Source organism: Atractosteus spatula, chromosome 7 (assembly GCF_055471065.1).
Source record: "Atractosteus spatula isolate fAtrSpa1 chromosome 7, fAtrSpa1.hap1, whole genome shotgun sequence".
Taxonomy (NCBI): domain Eukaryota; kingdom Metazoa; phylum Chordata; class Actinopteri; order Semionotiformes; family Lepisosteidae; genus Atractosteus; species Atractosteus spatula.
In genome coordinates, this window is record NC_142712.1 from 52188411 (window position 1) to 52211823 (window position 23413).

Consider the following 23413-nt stretch of genomic DNA (forward strand, 5'->3'; position numbering starts at 1 on the left):
CTTACGTACTTAAAGAGGCATCAATGGGCGGGGAGGGGCAGGCATAGCCACGCGATCGCGAGCCATGTGGAACAGATAAAAGGTGGCAGGGAGGCGCAGGATACTTAAAGAGCATCTCTGGGAAGCAGAGCAGAACCGCACGCACTTCGGTAGTTTGCCTTGCAGTCGGTGTGCAGGACAATGGAGAGCTCCAGGTTATGGATGAGAGTCGTGGTATGCGCTGTGTTGCTGTCCGTCGTCTGCGGTGCTGAAACTAACGATTTAGAAGAAAGAGCCTTGACGGACTTCTATCCGAAAGACCCAAACCTGACCAACGAAAAGCAGCTTGTAAGTTTGGTTTCTTAAAAGTTTTTTTCCCACCTATAGCGTATTATCAGATAGTACATATATATGATTAAGTGCTAATGTGTCGATCACACAACACTTATGTACATTTTGGATGAAAACAAAGCAGCACTTCAGCACTTTGGTTTGAAAAACACAAAAAGCGGACTTTTACAAAGTGACGATCGTGCACTCACTTTGTTCTGGGCTTTCAATCGGGAATCGTAAACTATTCGATGACCTAAAAAAACAAATTCAAAACTCATCCATGAGAGAGGTAACGCCAAAGCTGAGCAAAATAAAACCCTCGTGTAAGCTTTTGTGACTCACAAAATATGTCATCCCAACAGCTTGGAGCTCTGCAGGAAGTACTGGAAAAGCTACAGAGTAAGAGGATTCCAACCTGGGAAAAGAAATTTGGGCAAGTTCCAACGGTAACTATAACCTGAAAACTAGAATGACAACTTTTGAAGACTATGAGAAATGTAGAGAAGTCAAAGACAGGCTTCTGTAAGCCGAAGAGCAGTACAGAAGATCAGTATTAGGAGTATTAGAGATTTTATTCAGCTAGAAACAATAAATGGAGTAAAAATTAGAGTCTTTATAGATCTGTACGATTTTGATCATTATAACTGTGTCGTTTGATGTTGTTTAGAATATTCAAACCTGTTTGTATCATTTAGGTTATTTAGAGTACAGATGCATGCTATCAATACTTCAGGTATAAATAATGAACATACTGACAGGTAGATTAGACAGAGGGGTTTATAAATCGCGCCATTTAGTGTTTGTTGAGCAGAGGGGAAGCTCTTTTGTGTGGTGGTCCCCGGTGGCTGTCGTGCTCGGTTCATCCCCTTCTCTCTTCTTCAGTGCGATGTGGGGGAGCAGTGCGCGGTGAGAAAAGGCGCTCGCATCGGCAAGATGTGCGACTGCCCGCGCGGGGCGTTTTGCAACTTTTTCTTGCTGAAGTGCTTGTGAAAACAACCTGAACGAAGACAAAAAAAAACTCAATAAAAATATCAAAATGTAATATATATATATATTTTTAGGATACAAAAGGAAACGTTATCAAGTGGACGATGGGTGAGGTTTTGAAAGACTGTTAGAACCTTTGGAGCTCCTAAACGTTCCTGGACATATTTTATTGTTTATTGTATGTTTATGTGACTTAAAATAACTACACGCATATTAAAAGATGTTATATCTTGTTTTGTAAAGCAGTCTGTGTGATCACTGAATTCACTGTTTATTTCAAATGCAATACTGCTGGTTTTTATTGCAATTTGCAAAAAGCAAAGTGTGTTTAGAACAACTCCTTAGTCAATTGCCCCATTAGCGAAGACCTTATGTAACAAGGGGGAGGTACTGTACGGTAACATTCACAGGTAATAACAGGGGTTCTGACTCAACGCTCTTAAAGGTAGGGAAAGAGCCGCCCATTCCTGTTCATTTATTCATATCAAAATTCATATTCGTATAAAAAACGGGAAAGAACTACAGAACGTTTATTTTTACTTACAGTGATAATCTCTCAGTTACTGGGCAAGTGGAGAGTATAGGAAACTGGGACAACTAAAAGCTTGCAGAGTGATTCACTGAGCTATAAACAGGCACTTATGTGCAAATCTGTCTGAATAAACATTATAAAAGACCGCACATAATTTAGGCAAATAATCATATATTAGCATAAAAGTGTTACATATTAAATCCCCCAGACTGTGCGTCAGGGAGCTTTTTTAAACACAACAATGGCCTTTTTATGCGTCAGAACAAAGTGACAAAGCAACCATCACAAAGTTCTCTGGAAGTAATTAGCATGGCTTTAATTAAACGTAAAATAACAGCCAACCTACCAATACATTATTAACATAATAATTTTAACATTCTTGCTCACTCTGAAAATATATCTCACAACAATTGCACGAAAGGGACGATTATACTTAACCTCTAAGTCTAGGAAACAACAGAGTAATAGAGCTCAACAGGAATATTTTTATAGTGAAGGCCAGCTCAATTTTTCTTGCTGCATATCATACTGAAGTGATAGCTGCAGCTATTAAAACATTTATGTAATAAAGCATATGAACCTAAAAAAAGATGTGCCATTTTTGTACATATTGGAAAGCCTAAATAAACACTATTGGGATGAGTTTCTTTTTGTAATTCCCAAAAGGCACATAATAGAGATAAGGGCTTATTGAAGTCTGGTTGCAAAGGCTTTGTGGTTATTTTCTTAAAAGAAATCTAAATGCATTTAGCTAACATAATAATGGAACAGCAATGCAAAGAGTAGGACACTACTAGGTATCTACAATGAGTGAGTGGTGTGGTATTTGTAATGATGATTCGAATGTATGACAATTCAATGATGCTGAAAAAACAAATAGGTGTAGTGAGAGTGCCTGATACACTGTCATTCCCCCAGGGGTCATAAATTAATCACAATCAAATATGTTTAGTCAGAATTAAGGGTGACTTAAAAGGCACACAGTGCTTAGAGTTCTGAGAGCTGAAGTTGTGAGGAAAAAGTACCCATACAGTCAGTGCATACACTGCATAAACAAGTTACCTATAAGTCTAAATGAACAAGATGATCTATTAAAGATATCAATTAACACAGGTGATTTAGAGCTCACTGAAATGAACACCAGCAGACACGGTGATGCCCGACAACAGAGACCGTGACCCTGTTCCCCATATCACCCCATCCATCTCCTTGTTTGCACTGATAAGAAATGAACTGGTTTGATGGGGAAAACACATAAGGGAAGGTGGTCCATAGTTACGTTTCCATTGTGGCCAAATATATCATTCAAAATGGTATGTTTAAATAAACTAAAGATTGAAAATGACCTGAACTGTTAGGGGATACAAAAGCGATAACCAATCTAACTGAATCTCTGTTTCGTTGCTCTATGTGTTTCATCACTTACGTTTCTCAAATTCTCTACAGAGCACCTAAAACTGCAACATTTGGTTCCAACACTCTATTGCTGCCTTTTTAATGTCGCACACTACATTTCCTGATACAAATATGTTGTTTGCTGACTTCTTTGTCCTCACTCTCTCATGGCAGCTCAGAGTTCTTTTCTCTGGAAGAAAGCCTGTCTGTGTAATTGGTGTTAGATCACTGCGTTCCTCTGCTGGCTGCTGTCAGACCCACTGAGGGCATCAGTACACCCGCGATGCTCATATACTGTACGTAACCGCGTTTACAGTGAAGGAAGAGAATACCTTCTCCTCCAGGAAATGGAAGGTCACTTGTCGTTGCTCGAAAGGAAGTCTCTGCATGTCCCACACGCTGCTGGGATTAGCCTGTCACCTTTCAAGCAGCACCATGGGAAATAACCAGACAGGTAGCGTGGGGTTGAAGAAACTAAAGTAAACAAAAGAATTGATCTGGAGGCCTTCAGTGAATCATATTCACCACAAGACCAGAGCAGCAGAGAATTAGATTACATAGGAATGGACACATTTAAATTGAGCAGATGGGCTAATTCTTTTGATCCATCCCCAAGCCTTAATTGGATTTTTTTTGTCTTAATAATAAATATTTATCTCTCTCCTTTCAATGTATTCATAAGAACTTGGCTTAATGATCCTAATCCTTTTAGGCCAGGAGATTAATTATGCATACAACACAAAACATAAATAGGCCTGGTTTTACAGACCATAAAAAGTTATTCTCCAAGACTTGTTTGCCTGAAATGACATGCGGTAGTCCAAGATTAGTGCTGTCAGGCTGCAAAACCACTGGATAATATTCACTAGAAAAGAATGACCCTTCATTTTAATCATTAACCATGTAACGTCCAACGTAGATAATGATGTAAATTTATTTTAAAATTCTGTTTTAATCAGGTGAAAAAAATGTCTTTAACCCAGATACCTCTTTTGTAAAATAACTGGAATTTTGCAGGTGGGGCTCAGTTTACTATCTTCTCTCCTATGTCATCCCTTCTTGTTTTTCGGCACGAATACTAACAATGGTCTTTTCACAGAAAATGGAAAAGGATTCAAGTATTCAATGTCATTTGAGATCGAAAAATGCTCAGCGTTCTGGGTTGCAGCCATCTTCATCAAGGTGCCGTGATCAGTAGAGACTCTGAGGCTCTTGATCATGATTTGGCCGCGCATAAATGAAATAGCAGAATTATATCCTGCATCGGCTGTGGATTCCTCCTTGCAACATATGCTGTAAGTGTAGAATCAGAAGGAGAGCGCTGATTAAGATCTTTTATCACATCTGTGCCCATCTGTCTTCTGCTGTCATGTTTTTTTGTTCACTTGTTCTAATTTACATGTCACTCTACGTCTTTGTCTCTTGTGTCCCTTTCCCATCTCACTCTCTTCTCTGCCTCCTTCAAAAAATAAATCTTGAACTTTCATCAATTGAGGATTTCATCAGCTGTCTTTCTGGGGCGATTTCACTGCATCTCCCTGAGATCCCCACCAAAACCATTCTATATCATTTCCCTAGCTATCTGATCCAGCTATTTCCTCCTGCCATTTACTGACAGCTCCCCATCTTTCCACGAGCAATAAGGCCGAAGGCTGCAAGTATCTGGTGCGACAAACAGCCAAAGAAACAAAAAGAACCGCTCTTCCTAGCAGGTCAGCTAAAGGGGAATACTATTTCCATCACTGGGCTCCAGGCCAGCTGCTGAAGAAAGCACTGGTGTCTCTTCGACTGTCTGTCTGCTTTCAGTCTGTATTAGCTCAACTTGCTTTTATTAATAATTAATATATCCCTAGAGGCCACCACTTGTGTTGGCAGTAATAGCCGGGTGACCACATGTAAATATTCTCTAAATTAAGGAAACGATTAAAAACAAACAGTATATTAGAAACTATCACACTGGGCTTCTTTACTCAAGACATGCCATGTATGCCTTATGTAATGTGTACTGTGAATTACCAAAACGCGCCAAGGGACTGGAATGAAGCATCGGACTACTTCTGTTCAAGGTGCAGTGCTTTATCAAACCAAACCTTAGGCAGTGCTTGGCAAAGGTGTGTAGCAGAGATGATGTGCTACGGCTGTGATATTTAAGAAGAGGAAACGTAAGAAACTAAGCTGCAAATGACTTCCAAGTCTATTTTTTGCTGTTCTAAAATTATTCCCATTGAATGAAGTGTATAGCGTCTGAATCTGTATTGCAGTGCTCGTACTGTAGGTCTAGAAGTGCAATAGTGCACCAGTTAAAAGCCCCTGGAACAGGAAAGAGTTCCTGCTTTAGCACACACATACTGTAGGGCAAAATTTACATACCATTAGTGCCATTTCTCCAAATACAGCAGAGCATCAATTTATGTAACAGGAAATATATTATTATAACCAAAGAGCCTTTAAATTAATAGTTCAAGTTTTTCGTAACACCAATGGATATTTTTGTATCCGCCGAAAAGCAATGTCAAGGGGAAATGGCTTTGCAAAATTACATCTGCTTCCATTTACATACAGGCCTTCATGTTTTTCACATTTCAGCGTGTCCTACTATGGCTTGGATTATACAATCAGAAAAGGGAAAAGCAGAAAATATGTGCCTGTTCTATGTTTCGCTTTCAGGTCAAGGGTAAATGATTCTGTAAAAATGGGGCGACTTGGTGTTTAAAGGAAGATTTGCCACTTTTGAGAGAAATTGCCACGAGCAAAGGAGCTGACATTTCTGCGACTGAAGCAATAATCCTGGATGATGATGATGATGATGTTTGACAAATAAAGGTCACTTAGGCCTTATTAAATGCATATGCAAGCAGACCGTTTCCAGTCCCCGAAACACAATCTCTTACGAAGCATGATAAACTGATTTTCAGCATTATGCCAAATTTGACTTGCTAAAAACCAATAACCCCCCCTCCTCCCAGCATGAAAGAAACAACCAGCAGCAAAATTAAAAATAAATAACTTGGACAAATTAGATGTCTCTTTCAATGCACAATGTTTTGCCCTTTTTAAATGTAATGTTGGATGCCTCGTGTTTGCCTATTACTTGGCTCTACTTTACAGAAGAAGAACAACAATCTCATGCCCAGAGTAAGTAGAAGGGGACGTTCTGAGTTTCACTCCCAGCCCCATGCACAAACCAAGCATGCCCCCCTCTGTCACAGTTCCAGGATGGGTCACGCTAACTGGATCAGACAGCTGGTGACTCCCTTTGCTGATTGACAGATTAAGGAGCAGGCAGCGTTCCCAGGGCCCTTCTCGGAAGCAGCGAGTGGAGCAGGAAGGAAGGGGGTATGGGAGGAACCCTCGGATTTGTTTTTTCTTACCTTCATATAAACTTTCCAAATCATTTGAAAGTCTTTGAACTACAACCATGAGCTGTTTTACTGCATCTTGTTAAGCAATAGATCTTATCCTGAACTCGTACTGTGATTTACTTTTATGTCCATGTTTCTCCGGGATCTGCAAATGTGAAGGTCCTGGTATTATATTTATGGTTATAAAATCACAACATTCCACTATTTTGATGTAGGTAGCCTATCAAAATGCTTACATTCCCTACCAAACCATGTTTTTGTAGACGATTGTCTATTTCAGCTCATTAGAAGTATTTGGTTGACACTCTTCTGTTCATTTGTCCATTTACACAGCTTGACATTTTACAAAAGCAATCCAAAGTCTCTCACTCACAAATACCACAGTAATGTTCCCACATAGGACTTGAATGCACAGCCTTCAAACTACAGATCCAGAACCTAACCACAACTCCTGAGCAGACTAATTGAAAAAAACATTTTAAATGTCTATTGACCAACAACACCACCACACAGACTTTAAACATGTGAACCTGAAACATTTCGGTACACTGTGGTTGTATTTGATTGCAAATATTTCCCGTGCGCTACAGTTGAAACTCAGCTTACACCAGTTTCTGAGGTTTTTCTGCCCTCCAGAGGCTGAAGGCAGAATTACAAGCGTTACCATAAAGGAATTTGAAATCAGTTCAAGGACTGAGTAAACCTGACACCAGATTTGGGGTACGCACAACTGCTAGAGATTATTACATAGTTCAAGCAGGATAGAAAAAGTCAAACTGCACTTAACAGGATATTTTAGCTGAATAAGAATGCTGCTTCATAATGAGAAAAAGCACCTATGTTTTGATGTTGCTTTACCTTGACTCCAGATTTGAAACAAAACATTAGATTTACCTGCTAAAGGTACAGTATTTAAAGTCCAAGTTGTTCATAGAAATTCTAACTGCATTTAATGTGATATTGATATATGAATATCTTCTTAAGAACGAGTGTTTTTATATTTGGTTGGGTGTCGGGCTATGTCTCAGCAGAGAAAGATTAAGAGTTTTAATCATTACACTTACATGTAATCATTACTTACTTACACTTATATAGCGCTTTTCTGGACACTCCACTCAAAGCGCTTTACAGGTAATGGGGACTCCCCTCCACCACCACCAGTGTGCAGCCCCACCTGGATGATGCGACGGCAGCCATAGTGCGCCAGAACGCTCACCACATATCAGCTATCAGTGGGGAGGAGAGCAGAGTAATGAACCCAATTCTTAGATGGGGATTATTTGGAGGCCATGATTGGCAAGGGCCAATGGGAAATTTGGCCAGGACGCTGGGGTTACACCCTACTCTTTTCGAGAAACACCCTGGGATTTTTAATGACCACAGAGAGTCAGGACCTCATCCGTAGGACGGCACCTGTTTACAGTATAGTGTCCCCGTCACTATACTGGGGCATTAGGACATACATAGACAGCAGAGTGAGCGCCCCCTGTTGGCCCCACTAACACCTCTTCCAGCAGCAACCTTAGTTTTCCCCAGGAGGTCTCCCATCCAGGTACTGATCAGACTCACACCTGCTTAGCTTCAGTGGCACAGCAGTTTTGTTGGAGTCAAGTGGAATTAAGGCATGGTTAGTTTGCTTTTGTATAATGATTTGGGTAACTGTCATATCAAATATGACCTTTAAGACTTACATCTTTAATTTAAGATCTGGTTTGTGTTGCGTGTGTTGTGTCCCCAGATCTGTTATCAGCTACGTATGAAGCATTTAAGCAGGTGGAGATTGGGCAATGGTTAGGGGTTACATAGAGGGTGTTGACTGAGGTAAAGTAAATGGCTGCGGTATGAGTTTGAGATGATGGTCAGGTTAGAGTTAGGGCTGGACAGAAAGGCAAGGATAACATTTATGGTATTGGGAGTAGGGTTATCTAGGCTTGGGTATAATAATGAGGTTATAGAGGTCCAAAGATTTAAGTTATGTTTGGAGATAATGGTTAAAAATTGGATTAAGAGTAAGGAGATACATATAGTGTAGTGCGGGTTTTAGACTGACTCTATGATCCTCAAGAAAAACATACGACTATAATGCCTGGGCCTTTAAGACAGGTGTGGGATCATTCTATAAAGATTACTTCTTTATATTGCCATTAGTGGCTTGACAAACCTTGCAAAAACACATACATTTTTCTGTTAAGAAGTATATTTACACAGAAATGAACATGATCACTTATGAATTTACAGTAAAAAAAAGTAATCTGGCCATTTAAATATATATCTGAAAGCTGTAGAGGAGTAATTTTACTGTCTTAGAATAAGTAAGCAACCTCTTAAACATCTGGCACAATTGTTAATACAACTTCTGCGATTGATCCTGTTAGTAACTCAACAGCTACAAAGACTGTCATCCTATACAATCCTACATTTGTAAGACTTCACTCCATACATTGCTTAATGTCACTTGTAGGTGTCTTTGTCTGCACTACTTATTTCTTAATGAATGGTTCACATTCCTGTGGGTATATTGTGCAATTACAGACTCATTTTCTATAACACTGCAGTGCATGTACTGTATGTAGGTATTATGTACCACGAATTATTGCCCCAAATATCTGTTAATAGCTAAGTGTTTAGTCAACTGTATAAACAAATATTTTTTAGCAATGTAAGATAAATTAGAGAATCAAGCGTTATGATCCAGCTTGCAATTAGAAATGAACTATTTAGGGCATGTTTACACAACAGAACACAGAGGTCTCTCACTACTTGAAAATGTACAAAGGAAGTATTCAGCAGAGGCTGGCAGCTTCTTCTATCGTACACCGCCACATTCTTGTCAATAGACAAACTTCTAAGCTAAGCCCTTAGAAACCCATAACATGTTTCAGAGTAGACCCAAAAATATCATAAAGAACTTTCCATTAGTAGTCAATGTACATATGATAAAAGAGAAAATTATTTGGAGAATAAAACCCTTAAAAAAACAATTGCAAAACATCTGTACTTGGGGGGAAAAAAAATCCAGCAAACAAATAAAATCCCAAGTCAGTCCATGACAAATAGTGAGACAACTGACCATGTTTCCTTTAAGCAATAGTCTTGTATGCCATGAAAGGAAACAGCGTAGATTTCCTCATCACCAAACACTCCTGCAGTGTGCCGACATACCTGTTTGAACTGGCTCGATGTTTTGACTTTGTTTTTTGTAGAAACCTAAGTCAGCCCACATATTTCCAGCTGGAGATTTGTAATTACAGTATTAAACTCTTAAACTATTTTTATTAAAATAACATCAAAAAGGGACTTAAATTTGGAACAGATCATTTTATACAGTGATCAGAACTACAGCTAGATTCTACACATTTGGTGAACGTCTCTGAAAGCTCTGTTTGGACACTTTAAAAATCATGTCTTCTTAACAGCTGAATATAATTATAAAATGGTTCCTGGTACTGATCATTTCTGAAGCAGTGAAGACTTACCATATTAATACCATATTACCATATTAATCAGAAATTTAACATCAATTGTATTTTTTTCTCCTGTGCATGAAAATCAAACCTTCTTTTACATAGCTCTGTCTCAATTGCTTACTTTTCATTCAATAATATCTTCAGATGCATTTCTTGTTTCATTCTGAAGTGCTTTAAGCTTCACTTCATGTAAATCATTTTTATCTAAAATATCTTTTAATAAATCAAATGTATATGATTTTCCATATTTAACAGAAATTGTCTTGTGAACAGAAGTATAAACTATATTAAGAACTTTCCAACAAGCTGTTCAGCACTGATCCCCGATAACAGAAGTACTCACTTCTGAACCTGTGGAACATGGTACAGTTTTCATAGTTTCATCACCTAACAAACCTGATGGTTCAAACAGAACCGCATGAATCTGTATGAAGGCTATCCAGCCTTGATATAGATCCAATGTTTAAAATATTTACATCAACCAAACTTAATATTTTTTGCCCCCAATTTAATTTTAAGCATTGCCTTGCCTCAGCACCAAATTTGTATTATAACTCTAATGCCATCTTTTGGTTGTGTTGTCACTCTTATCTAAAGCCAATAGTATTTTTGTGCCTGCAGGGCTTTCTACAACAAAAGGCAACATCTACTGCGTCCCAGAAGGATGTAGAAGCACCATAGGAAAAGCCTAAAAAAAAAGAAAACTATGACAATTTTAATTTAAAGTGTTCTTGAGTCGATTGCTTGTCTTATTAAAGGGCTGCAGCTTGTTGTTCTGGCTGGAAGGGATAGCTGAGTGCTGGTGGGAAACCAGAACTCCTCAGCTGATCGTCTTGTAGGACCAAGTCTTCCACATCCCCACCCTGGTACTTCCGCCGGCAGATCTTCACCGTGACCTTGCGGCCCTGGAAGATCTTCAGGGCCTCCTTGGCTGCCATGGCTCTGGCACTGTCCTCCCCACGTCCGTAGCCCGTGCCTAAGTACACAGTCTGGCAGCGCAGCTCACATACCTGCCCCTCCTTCTGGATGCGGCTACTTGGCAGGTCTGGGATGTCTTTCAAGGGCACAAACGCACAGGTCAGGCTGGCCTTAGAAGACTCCACGCAGGCCCGCAGGATCTCAAAGTGGTCCAGGTTGGGCCCAAATCCCCCGGCTGACACCAATTTCCACGCCACTGCCTTGTAGAGACGGTTGAAGAAGGGCTGGTGGGCACTGGGGGCGTGTGGAGGAGGTCCTAACTTGGGGGGCCGCATCACTGCTTGTGAGTTGGCCCTGTTTCCTGGATGGGTCTGCATGTTAATCCCCTGACATCCTGGACCCCGGACTCCACTTCTGCTTTCTTCCCTGCCACTACCAGCCTTCAGCTTCTTCTGAGAAACATCACATTCCCCTTCTGCCAAACAGAAAATCCCAAAAAATTCCAGTAAGGTTTATTATTCTTTCTTGTGTCTCTCATTTTATTGCTAATGAAATATTTAACTATGTAGAACGGGGGGGAGTGGAATTCGTACCATCATAACTGGCAACAACGCATGCACGAAAAGAATCTTTAGCAAAGTACTACTTCCCATATCACACCTGCAGTGACAGGTTATTTCAAAATGATAGCTGGTACCTTCTGATCTTTTTTCTGAGGCAAACTTAAAAAGTTTAAAGCTTTTTGATATATTCTTTCCCTTTGAGCTTTCATCGACTACTGTTACACCAGAGGATAGAAGGGGCAAATTTGATCTTCTGACTATGCAAGGCTGTCACTGTGAGTGAGATAATGACAGGGAAAAAGAGAAACTTGCTATACTGAAGGATGCAGGATTTTCTACAGCAACAATGAACAGAAAAAGGCAAAAATATTTCAGGCACGTTCAAAAAGTTACTTTGTAGTTTTATATAACAGTTATTAATTTCATATAAAAAGAAAACATGATTTGTGAATTATGACCCTCACAAAATAAAATACAACCAACACTGCACCATTGGCAGCAACATTGCAGAGAGTATCCAATGTCAGTCCCCTGCTTTCTTCTCCAAGGTATCATACTTAATATTTTATTTTTAGTAAAAACAGTTCTATTTACAGACCTTCTAGTAAAATCATGTGCACACCCAATGTCCTATGTGTATCACAGACAAAAATGCTGACAAACATGTAAACTGGTCCCATGTGGAGATGCAAAATGCAAACGCTTAATTTGTGAACCTTTCTAACATTTAGACTTAAGTCTGCAAGGTAAGTGATCCTACTACATAAAAAATTCAGAGGTGAACTCTACTGTGCCAAAAGACTGGGACTTCTGCCACAGAATAGTACACTGTCTAGATTTCAAGGAAGATTATGTTGTTCCAATAACATGATCAGTGCACTGTGTCCTGTTACATAGATCTAAAGGCAAAAACTGTGTATTTTCAGCTATATGACCATTTACACCGAGTGGCAGATCCTTGAGAAAGGACTCATTCTAAAGGAGTCAAAATAGCCGAGAGGGTAGTCTGTAGAAGAACATGGTAAAGTACACCCTCTCCAATAGGGATAAAACGCTTTTTACAAAGCTCAATCTTCCATGGAAGAAAACTAATGTTATATGTACATAGCCAATTCCTTTGAAATGCACTCCTAAATTACATTGTCCTGATCTGCACATTCATAGTGATTGGCAATGAAGCTATTACCTAAAATGCTCACTTTCCTGGCAGTCACGTGAAGAATTCCACAAAATAGCACTCAGTTCTTTTTTGTGTTACACCTGTGTCAAACTGCATTCTGTTTCAAATGTGAAAAGTACTCTCCAAAGGTAATGGATCTGATCAGTACACACCATAACGCAACCACTTTTTGAGCCAAGTCCAATGTGAAGTGAACAGGGCTGTAATACATCACAGTTTTACACACTTCCCATACTTCACCTGTGGAGGCTGTTCTCTTTCCTTTGCCCATTAGCTCATCTCTTGTCTTGCGAACTGGAGCCTCATGTACGACCACCCCTTCTGCCATCTCTGTTATCTTGTCCATGACAGGCTGGGGATACCTGCAAGCAGACAAGAAGCCCTTTTTTCTCCAGCCTCTGTGTGAAGAATGCACAGAGTACACCACTGGAAAGCAACAGAGTTTCAGTTTTCCAGTAGACTACAAGCTCTCTCCTTTAACAATCTATCTTGCCTTCCAAAATAGTCTTTGCAAGCTTCTAAGAGATCAGTACAATTCATTCTTTGCAGTTTTCAGACCACGTTAATTCAGCAGAATTACAAAAAAAGTGTGGAGCTGGGTGGGTTTATGTCACACGTTTGGATTAAACCCCCACCCAGTGCTTCTTTGTGACTCACCGACAGCCCAGAAAGACGTGGTTCGCCCAGACCATGGAAAGAGACAGCAGCTGGTCCAAGCTGCGGCTGGGAACTCCTGGCGTGATGCCGGTGAAAACCTTCATGTTCCGGAGGATGAACTCTCGCCTGGCACGCCACTGTTTGTCCGTCTCGCAGTGCCCCCGCAGGCTCTCCACCCACTGCTTCAAGTGAGCGTTCTGACGGAGAAACTCCGATACGATGTCTTCTCCACTCTTCCCCTCCGCCATCTCTGCAACCCCAGACAACTCGCTTTTAAAAACCGGGCATCGCTCCAGTGACCTTTCCGTGCGAGAAACCCCCACCTCTCGGCCACTCTGCGTGGATTAAGACGAGTGTTAAATTAAATCTGAGCCGTCACAAATCGGTTAAGCCCATTTTAAGACGTGTGTGGCGCATCCCAATGACAAACTGTGTTGAAATACGTTTTTACATTCGAGCGTTGTATCGAGCCTACAGAACCAAATGAAAATATATTATCATCAACGTGAATTCATCTGAGCACAGTATAGTAAGTGCCCAGCTTTTCGTTCTGTTTTGATCGTTTATTACATAGTTGCAATCTCGGTACAATGAGATCTATGTTCTGTTAATACATATTAAAACAGAGCTTGTCTGAATCTAATAATCATTTTGTTGTCATCATACGTTAAACCGCCTTTAATGGCTATTTTTTCGAAGAGAATGTAGGAAAAGCTCATAATGTACTTAAGATTTTGTTTATATGTTTTAGTTAAGTGGTTTAACACAGACTATCTCAATAAAGATAAATACATTCCTAGCAGACCTCCAGTTTACCGGAATGTAGGAATTTCATGGTTAAAAAAAGAAGAAAACTAAGTTCCCTACACCGATTACGTAGGCTTTAAGTTAAAACTTACAAAATACACTGATTTTAAAAAGCTTAAACTGTTATGAACAAAGGTAAACAAACACAGGAGAGAATTTTAGAAAATGCAGGGCCTACTTAATTCTAGTACCAAGACTCAAGTTGCTCACACCCCTTACCAACAAAGGCTCGCTCTGAGCGCTACGTTAGATCTGGAAGAGAGAAAGAGTGTTCAGATGTCGACAAAAAAAACACAGGCAAATTACAAGAAAAATAACCTAACATCGCATTTACTACGAGAACATCCAACAACTTACCCGTTTCCCTCTGCCAGTAGTACTACATGTCCCAAGACCCAACTACAACAAATAAGAACTACAACTCCCACAACCATACAAGTCACGCTTCATCTAGGCCTACCAGATTTAACTGGGCAGCGCAAAAAAAACTATACTTCCCATACTGCACTGCCGGGTTGTCGGCAAACGTCATCGAATTGCGGCGGTATGTTTGGCGGCTGCGTTAAAGAAAATACAGTACTGTGTGTTGAAATCTTGGCACAATATTCCGCCCTGTATTTTAAATTTCTTTTTGGAAATAAAATTTGCAATGATCCATGAACTGCTGCTTGCTCTAAGTGGGTACCCTGGCACCATATTTACGTGGAATAAACGAACCGGTTTACAGGTGGGATTGAGAAAAATGATTTTTCTATTGCTTTTACTAATGCCGAAGATAGATATAATGAATATATTTCCGGGTGTTATTTTAATTTATGTTTTAAAGCGCTAAGACTGAAACATGTAAAAAGTATCTGTAGGCTGTGAGTCTTTCTATTAGGCAATACAGAATGTAAATTGTAGTGATCCAGTGTATTTTACAGAGAGGTACCTACCTTTAAAATGTGGTTTGCATTCATTGCTTTAATACTAGATCCAATTTTAGAAAACGTTATCATTGCTTTCTTGTTATAGGATGTTTTTTTCCGTCATTATTAACTGTATTTATTTGCAATTGTAATTCATTACGTACACTCTTATCTCTGTTCGGTTTAAAAGAGTATTGTCCCATTCAATAACAGCCAAGAATAAATGTGTCCCAGTAGCCCAATGATCTAGGGCTGTGCTGCAGAGAGTCGGTGCTCAAGAGGAGATGTAAAACTGAGGTCCGGATTGCCTAGTTACTAAAGATCAAAAGAGTAGGGGATTACCCCCTGTATTTCTCCCTGAAATTCACCGTTAATCCATCTATTATAATCATGGCGGTGCTGGTCATATCAATTAGATTAGCCACTTGCACTCAACAGTGGGTAGAAAATAATGGACCGATTCACGCAAGATCATGGCTTTCCAGTGTTACCTGTATACCAAGTTTTTGATTCTGTTTTTGATTCTGCCGTTACTTTATAGCACACATTTACTTGCACCCACCTTACCCACATCATCTATTATTGTGTATTGTATTACTCCGAGACCTTTTCGTTGTTCCCTCAGGTGTCCCAGGACCTGCCCTTCCTCCATCCCAGTGAGAGCAGTGTCCTGAACAGAGTGTGCAAACTGGGCTCTGACTACATCCGCTTCACTGAGTTCATTGAGCAGCACACGGGCCACGTGCACCAGCAGGTGAGGCACTGCCACCACAGACACAGGGGCCGGAGATGCGTGTCGGGGGCTGAGGACTTTGGTTAAGCTTTAGGTGTCTTGGAGACTGAGGATGTCTAGTGAGATTTCACTCCTAAAGAACACTTAGCAAACAAAACAGCAAACAAAAAAGGAAAAACAATTTTCTGGGTTGCAATATTAAAATAAATGTAAAAAATATTAGTAATTAAAAGGAGCTGTATCCTATGCTGCTTGAAGTCAAAGGTGCAGAAAAGATTTGGGTTTGTTTTTAGAGTTCAGGCAATTTTACGTGAATTCAGATATTGTACTTCAAAACAAAATGTTTTCTGTGGAAGGCTGAATCATATTTTAAATTAACCTATGTTATGTAATAAATTATGAAAACTAATCCAGACCCTCTACTGCTATTTACCAGCTACTTACTGTAATTCCAGTGACTTTAGAGAGGCTGATTTATCCTTTATTAAACATTGTAATTTAGTCTGAAAGCATTCTACAGGTAGCCTGTTTCCCCTGCTTTTGTAGTGTTCAATGTCCCAGGATGCAATTGTAACAAGGAAGAACTACAATTCCCACAACTGCGTATAAAACACTTTGCTGCACCTGTACCTTTGCTGCTCAAAAACCTATATGCATTATATCCAAGCAATGTAATTATCCTTTCTTTCTCTTCAAGTAAAATTGATAATGCTTAACCCAGGTTGGGACAGCAGGTAAAATACATTTTCATAGATCTTCCTCCTTTTGCCAGGATAAGTAATGCTAAAAATAATTATTAGCGGAATAAGAGTAGTGTTTTAACAACTCTTTGTCAGGTTGTGTTTTGTATCTAATTAGCCTTTTCTTCCCACTTTTTATGCATTTTTTGTTATTAGGAAATTTCCGTCACTTGTCTAGTGAACAACAATATGACAACATTAATTGTTTTGTGGAATCTCTGGTCTGAAAGCAAGCCCACGACAGTGGGAGGGGAACATTGTAGATCTTGCATGTTTACTGGAACCCTGACTGTTCACTGTGCACACAGGAGCACCATGCGTCCCAGCCAAACCAGTCTGGACTCCATGGAATCTACCTGCGAGCATTCTGCACCGGGCTGGACTCCATGTTACAGCCCTACCGCCAGGCCTTGCTGGACCTAGAGCAAGAGGTAGGAGGGGCGGTTGAGCTGATCTTTTCTCTCAACTTTAATAGTTACCAGTTCACACTACACCACACTCAGTTCTTCTTTCTGCCTCTGTACAGTCCAGTCCAAAGCTTCCCTTCCTGACTACTTATAATACCTTGACTCCCTCCTACCTGACACTTTCTGTGCTAAGTCTAAAAAACTATATTCTCCCGATTCATGAGACAAAAAAAGCATTATTTTGATAAATACATAATTTATATTAAGTATACCGGTGTACTTCTGATTTTTCATTCACGTTAAAATGGTTTGCTTTTTTCAGTTCCTGGGGGATCCCCATCTCACTATCTCCCATGTCAACTACAGGCTGGACCAGGTAATTCAGAGCACTCAGACTTGAAGAGCACAAGAGTTTTATTATTTCTTCAGTAACTACAATTAGTTTTTATGACACAAAGTAGTACTTTATAATTTATCATCAGTGTTCTGATTCCACATAAAATTAATGGTACCAATTTTTTCTTCACTTTTTCAAATTCACTAGGTATAGTCAATGTAGTGTGACAGAAGCACCAGAAATCATTCTGAATGTAAAAATTTGAGCACACTTATACTCTGGATGTGATAAAGGCTGAGCTCAGACATTTGGAAACAGCTGTTTTCATTAATTGTTTCTGTGTTTCTGCTCTCTAGTTTCAGCTGCTTTTCCCATCTGTTATGGTAGTGGTGGAGTCCATTAAGTCTCAAAAGGTACGTTTTGCACTGCACCTGGCTGTGCATGAGCTCTGACTCGAGAGCAAGAGACAGGTCTGCAGGAAGAGAAATGGAATAAATATTAACGCTGTTAGGGCTGTGCAGTTTGTCTCCACAGGATGTAGTATATAAGGATTAATACATTTCCAATAGGTGAAGAGGTCTTGCTGAATGTTGCATTTCAAAGTAAAAATATTGATAAATTGTGTTGTTTTAGTGCTAGTTCTAAGACTTGCATCGTTAATCAGTACTGGCGAACTCACTGCTGCATATTGATGATGTATCAGATGAATAGATATGCCAGTTAAACAATTCTGATGTTATTTTGCATTAGAATGCTATGTGTTAATGTTATATAACCTTAAAGGGAGGACAGTCATCTTCTGTTCATCCATAAAAGACCTTGGATCAACAATGCAAAAAAGAAATTGAACAGTGGTGCTGATTCTGTGTACTCCTGTACATTTTTTCTGAGTCTGAAAGGCCGTATGGGCTAAGCAGTATATGGTACAGAAAACAGTTTGGCTATGTCCTCTCTGCTGAGCAGATCCATGGCTGTCAGATCCTTGAGACGGTATACAAGCACAGCTGTGGAGGGCTCCCCCCTGTCCGCACGGCCTTGGAGAAGTGAGTGGTGTCTCCCCCTCTTGGCTCAAGACTGATATCTCTGTTTTAAATGTTTTTGTGCTGTGACTCTTCAAGCCCTTTCTCTGCAGATCACAGTTTAGGGTTCAGCTGTACAAGGAGCATTTTTCCTAACACTGGTTGCTAGGAAAGGTTTAGGTCATATCGATGACCTTTAAACCAGCCATACTGTATGTCCTGCGTTGGTGGCTCCCTTTGAAGCATTTACAGTTCTGCACTGCTTTATCTAGCTGTGTTACAGTTTGACCTGTTGACTGTGTACTTGCTTTCCACCTTGCGTGCTGGTGTTCAGAAGGAGGGCGTTCTCAGTCTGCACCCTCAGTCTGGGTCTGTCATGCAGGATCCTAGCAGTTTGCCATGGGGTCATGTACAAACAGCTGGCAGCCTGGATGCTGCATGGGTTGCTGCTGGACCAGAGCGAGGAGTTCTTTGTGAAGCAGGGCCCCAGCGCAGGGGGGACAACGCCTGCCCAGGAGGAGGAGGAGGAAGACCTGGGGATTGGGGGGCTCAGCGGGAAGCAGCTGCGAGAGCTTCAGGACTTGGTGAGTGGAGCAAACAGGTGTGGGCCTTAAGGCAGACAGGATGCAGAGTCAGGGATACAGTATATAGAAGAATCCCCTTGATTTGCAAATTGGGTATGAGGAAAGAGGAAAAGAAAGGAGGTTATCATTCTGTGAATATAGAAGGATTCAAGCAGTGAGGGAAGTGAGAGACAAAGGGTGAATGCTTCAGAATACTTGGACCCCTTGAGTGAGATTGCTTTAAAGGGGAACTGCAGTCGGAATTTCGCAGACTGGTTATTAAAGCTCAGTAGCAAAATAAATTCATTGACAGTGTAGAAAAAATGTACAAATTTCAAATTAAGCACACCATCGTGAACTTTGTGAAAGTACTATAATTTGCCATGTTGTCATAAACCCCAACCTGGCCATGGGCGAGAGTTTGTGAGAATTGTGCCGTGATGCGGCCCTTCCTGCTCACTGGTTACTGTAATGACGGATGTAATGCGATGTATGAGCAGATAAGTACAGGCTGTGCAGCAGGCATTTCACTGCAGAAATGTTCCAACGTGATCTGCAAGTAGAGTTAACAAGTAAGCAAAACCATCTAAAGTTGAGAGGATAATTTCTGTTGGATTAAAAGAGATGTATTCACAAGCCTGCTTCTTTACAAATTTCCTCACTGGAAGTTTTGTTGCCCCGTTCTGAATCGCAGAATATGGCACTGCACATACCTGGAAATTGAGTCTATTTTGTGATGTAAATTTTAGGTTTTATAAGTTTCTTTGTACATTTTTCTTTTACTGTGGTTTAAAATGCACTCTTCGATGCTGATTCTTTCTAACCCTGAAACATAAAAATAGCATTGCAGCTCTCCTCTAAATATAGAGGTTAGGGGACCTGGGAGAATTAGATTTCTGTATTGGGACGATACATTGGAGTGTGATGCAAAGGAAGAGGGGTTTACGGACCTGGAAGAATGGTGATGGCGGCTGGTTTTGGGAATGATGGACCTCTTGTGGGCACACCCCACAGCACTACTGCCTTTCTTTTTGGTCTCCGCAGCGGCTGATTGAGGAGGAGAACATGCTGGCTCCATCCCTCCAGCAGTTCTCCCTGCGTGTTGAGATGCTGCCCTCCTACATCCCTGTCCGCGTGGCAGAGAAGATCCTCTTTGTGGGCGAGTCTGTCCAGATGTTTGAGAACCAAAATCAACACCCATCCCGATCCGGTGAGAGAGCCCTGCCAGAGCCATTTTGAACATATGGTTACTCCTCGTGGTCTAGCCTGTGTTAACACTTGACGTCTTGCCCTTGAAAGATTGTAGTCTCTTTGGCAATCCCCACAGATTACTAATACTTTTCACATAATGCAGAGGCCAGCCTTGGAACCATTGTTTCTCTGTCTTTCCCAACAGGCTCTATCCTGAAGCACCAGGAGGATCTTTTTGCTGCAGAGCTCCATCGTCTCAAACAGCAGCCGCTTTTCAGCCTGGTGGACTTTGAAAACCTCATTGACAGCATCCGCAGTACGGTGGCTGAGGTATTTATTTGCAGATGCACTTCATTGTTATTGCTGAAAATTGCAAAGTTTAACTTTGAATATCACATTGCATTACTGTAATCAATACATTTGCTTCAAAGGATAAATTCTTCTCATTGGAATTATATATTACCTCCCAAAATGTGAGATGGTTCATCACCTGTCTTGGTGTTCTGTCTGCAGCACCTCTGGACACTGATGGTGGAGGAGTCTGACCTTCTAGGGCAGCTCAAGGTGAGATGACAGCAGCACAGCTTTGCATACAAGTTATTGTGGTGTATTTAGATTTCACTTTGTCGTGTGCTGCCCATCTGGTCATCCTGTACGTTTTCCTTGTAGATCATTAAAGATTTCTACCTGCTGGGACGTGGGGAGCTGTTCCAGGTGTTCATCGATCATGCCCAGCACATGTTGAAGACTCCGCCCACAGCTGTCACAGAGCATGGTAAAAGATTGAGACTTTGGGATCTGATTTAATGAAATATGGTTCAGTATATTCCGTTCACTTTTGCTCTTTCTCTGCTTCTTTGTTCCTTTTTAGATGTAAATGTGGCATTCCAGCAGGCTGCTCACAAGGTTCTTTTGGATGATGATAACTTGCTGCCTCTTCTGCATTTCACAATTGACTACCAGGGCAAAGACTCAAAAGGTACACAATTGAGGAACCTGAGGTGTTATTAAACAGCCGATAACTGCTGAACTGTGTTACAGTAATCCTGTTTGAACCTAAAGGGGCTACAAAGCGTCATCAGTAATAGAGGTCTCTGTGCTTCAGAGTCTGCTGGGAGTCGGGAGGGAGCCACCCCCCCTCAGGATTCCTCCCCCCGTGAGGTCCCACCCACTGGCTGGGCAGCTCTGGGGTTGACCTACAAAGTGCAGTGGCCTCTGCACATCCTTTTCACACCTGCCGTACTGGAGAAGTGAGTGTTTCTATCATTTGAAATGACCGTCTTTATATCCATCTTCCTCCGTTTGCCCTTGCTTGCTTCTGAGAATTCCCTCAGACAACATCCCTGCTACAACTTTTTTCCTTGTCAGAGAAGTATATCTCCAGACAGTATGCCTTCAGATATGACCCTTTTCTTTTTCTGTCAGATTTCAGAGCTTTTACCCGTTGTCCTTTCTGTGACATGCTTTCCATCCCTCCAAGCCAAGCAGGTGTCCTGATATCCCTTCCAGGTACAATGTGGTGTTCCGCTACCTGCTCAGCGTTCGCAGAGTGCAGTCCGAGCTGCAGCATTGCTGGGCTCTGCAAATGCAGCGCAAGCATCTGAAATCAAATCGGACGGACGCTGTCAAGTGGAGACTGCGCAACCACATGGCTTTTCTGGTCGACAATTTACAGTACTACCTCCAGGTATATCTCCACCCACATACTTGCAATGACTTGTTATTATTAGAGCCCCTGGAGTAAAGCATTTCTTCTCCTGGACAGTGTTTCTAAAGTCTCACAAACTAACCTGTGTTACAGTGATGCAATTTCTTTTGCAATACAGGTGGATGTGTTGGAGTCGCAGTTCTCCCAGCTCCTGCAGCAGATTAATGCCACCCGAGACTTTGAGAGCATTCGGCTGGCCCATGATCATTTTCTCAGCAACCTGCTGGCACAGTCCTTCATTCTCCTCAAGCCAGTAAGTAGCACCCAACAAGATTAGAGGACACAGTCTCATGGGTTGTTTTATGGCCTTTTGATTTTTACATCTCCAAGGTTTATCTAATTCCCAATCTTACGTGCAGGTGTTTCACTGCTTGAATGAGATCCTGGAGCTTTGTCATAATTTCTGCACCCTTGTCAGTCAGAACCCGGGTCCACTAGATGACAGAGGCACCGCTCAGCTGGACATCCAAGTCAAGGTTGGACATTTCGTTCTGCACAGCCGTGCAATGTAGCTGTTGAATCACTTTCTGAATAAATGGATTCAACAGTGTGCAATCTACAGATGAAATAAATATGCAAATAATTTAAGTTCAGTGAATGTCCATATAGTGTTGTCATTACAAAAATGCTGTCAATGAAAGCAGATGATGTAATACGAGAACCAAAACGAGTCAGAGTTTTATTCACTTATTCCTTTCATTATCCACTGACCTCTGTGCTTCGCTTTTCTCCCTCAGGGCTTCAGCCGCCAGTCATTCCTGCTCTTTAAGATCCTGTCCAGTGTTCGCAATCACCAGATCAACTCGGACCTGGCTCAGCTGCTCCTGCGGCTCGACTATAACAAGTACTACACCCAGTCCGGGGGCACACTAGGAAGGTAGGACTGCCAAAATAGGAGAAAACAAATCTGGAGCTGGTCCAGAATGTGAAGTCATAAATGATTATTGGGCCTAGACTTAAAGAGTGCTACATTAAGGATAACATTGTGGAAATGGCGAGTTTTGTGTTCCGGCTATGTTCAGCTCTATTGGAAAGCCTGATTGATTGCGATGGTTGTATTGCATTTGACGTTTCCATGAAATGTAAAATAAATGTTATATTTTCTCATTTCTTTTCAGTTTTGGATTATGAGATGATCCCAAGTCCAAGGCTTTCTCTTGGCAGCACTGAATTTAATCAAGCATGGAGAAGATCACAGTTTGGTGAACGTCATGGGATACCAGAGTCATCTCCCCAGCAAATTAAAAGGCACAGCAAAAACACCATGACATGAGTATTACACTTGATTTATTCTGGATCTCTCGGACCGTCCTGTTGCATTGTGTGTAACACACTTAGGAACGGAGAGCAGTGCGTACTTGGAAAGACTTGCCACTGGAAGATCTCCCACATTCTTTGGGCTAAAAACAGAAGACGAATTCACAGTTCTTGTGCGAGTCAAAAAGGATTAAGGAAGCATTTGGGAAACCTCTTAGTAGCACTTTCTATAATGTATGTAATTGTAAATAAGCCTGTTATTGTAAAGATGTTCAATTTCAAAAAATGTCTCATTGGTTTAGTGGTAGTAATGGGTTTATAGCTGAAATAAAGAACCCTTTTAAGGCTTTTGAAACCTTTTTTCTGATTT

General features: G+C 40.9%; 3 protein-coding genes across 6 annotated transcripts; 2 read left to right on the top strand and 1 right to left on the bottom strand.

The window, feature by feature from the left end:
• Positions 1-105: 105 nt before the first annotated feature.
• On the top strand, positions 106-1541 carry cart3 (cocaine- and amphetamine-regulated transcript 3). The gene is made up of 3 exons (XM_088920696.1): positions 106-327; positions 675-758; positions 1195-1541. Exons 1-3 carry the CDS (start codon positions 181-183, stop codon positions 1300-1302), a joined length of 339 nt encoding a protein of 112 aa, XP_088776822.1. The 5' UTR covers positions 106-180; the 3' UTR covers positions 1303-1541.
• Positions 1542-8767: 7226 nt separating this feature from the next.
• On the bottom strand, positions 8768-14570 carry cdkn2aip (CDKN2A interacting protein). Of its 3 annotated transcripts, none has more exons than XM_088920172.1 (5): positions 14538-14570; positions 14400-14432; positions 13374-13623; positions 12957-13078; positions 8768-11448 (listed from the first exon to the last, which is right to left on the bottom strand). In XM_088920172.1, the coding sequence occupies exons 3-5, from the start codon at positions 13619-13621 to the stop codon at positions 10808-10810; spliced, it is 1011 nt and encodes a 336-aa protein (XP_088776298.1). In that variant the 5' UTR covers positions 13622-13623; positions 14400-14432; positions 14538-14570; the 3' UTR covers positions 8768-10807. The 3 variants fall into 3 exon arrangements, with proteins under 3 accessions (XP_088776298.1, XP_088776300.1, XP_088776299.1); XM_088920174.1 differs by having other exon boundaries at positions 13374-13708; XM_088920173.1 differs by lacking the exon at positions 14538-14570 and having other exon boundaries at positions 14400-14455.
• On the top strand, positions 13805-23396 carry tubgcp4 (tubulin gamma complex component 4). 2 transcript variants are annotated; one of them, XM_088920171.1, is made up of 18 exons: positions 13805-13902; positions 15714-15842; positions 16870-16992; positions 17291-17344; positions 17662-17718; positions 18269-18348; positions 18707-18908; positions 19932-20097; positions 20284-20408; positions 20592-20642; positions 20748-20853; positions 20950-21057; positions 21184-21328; positions 21588-21765; positions 21905-22039; positions 22146-22262; positions 22524-22663; positions 22905-23396. In XM_088920171.1, the coding sequence occupies exons 3-18, from the start codon at positions 16948-16950 to the stop codon at positions 22915-22917; spliced, it is 1722 nt and encodes a 573-aa protein (XP_088776297.1). In that variant the 5' UTR covers positions 13805-13902; positions 15714-15842; positions 16870-16947; the 3' UTR covers positions 22918-23396. The 2 variants fall into 2 exon arrangements, with proteins under 2 accessions (XP_088776297.1, XP_088776296.1); XM_088920170.1 differs by lacking the exon at positions 13805-13902 and adding an exon at positions 14720-14907.
• The last annotated feature ends 17 nt before the right edge of the window (positions 23397-23413 follow it).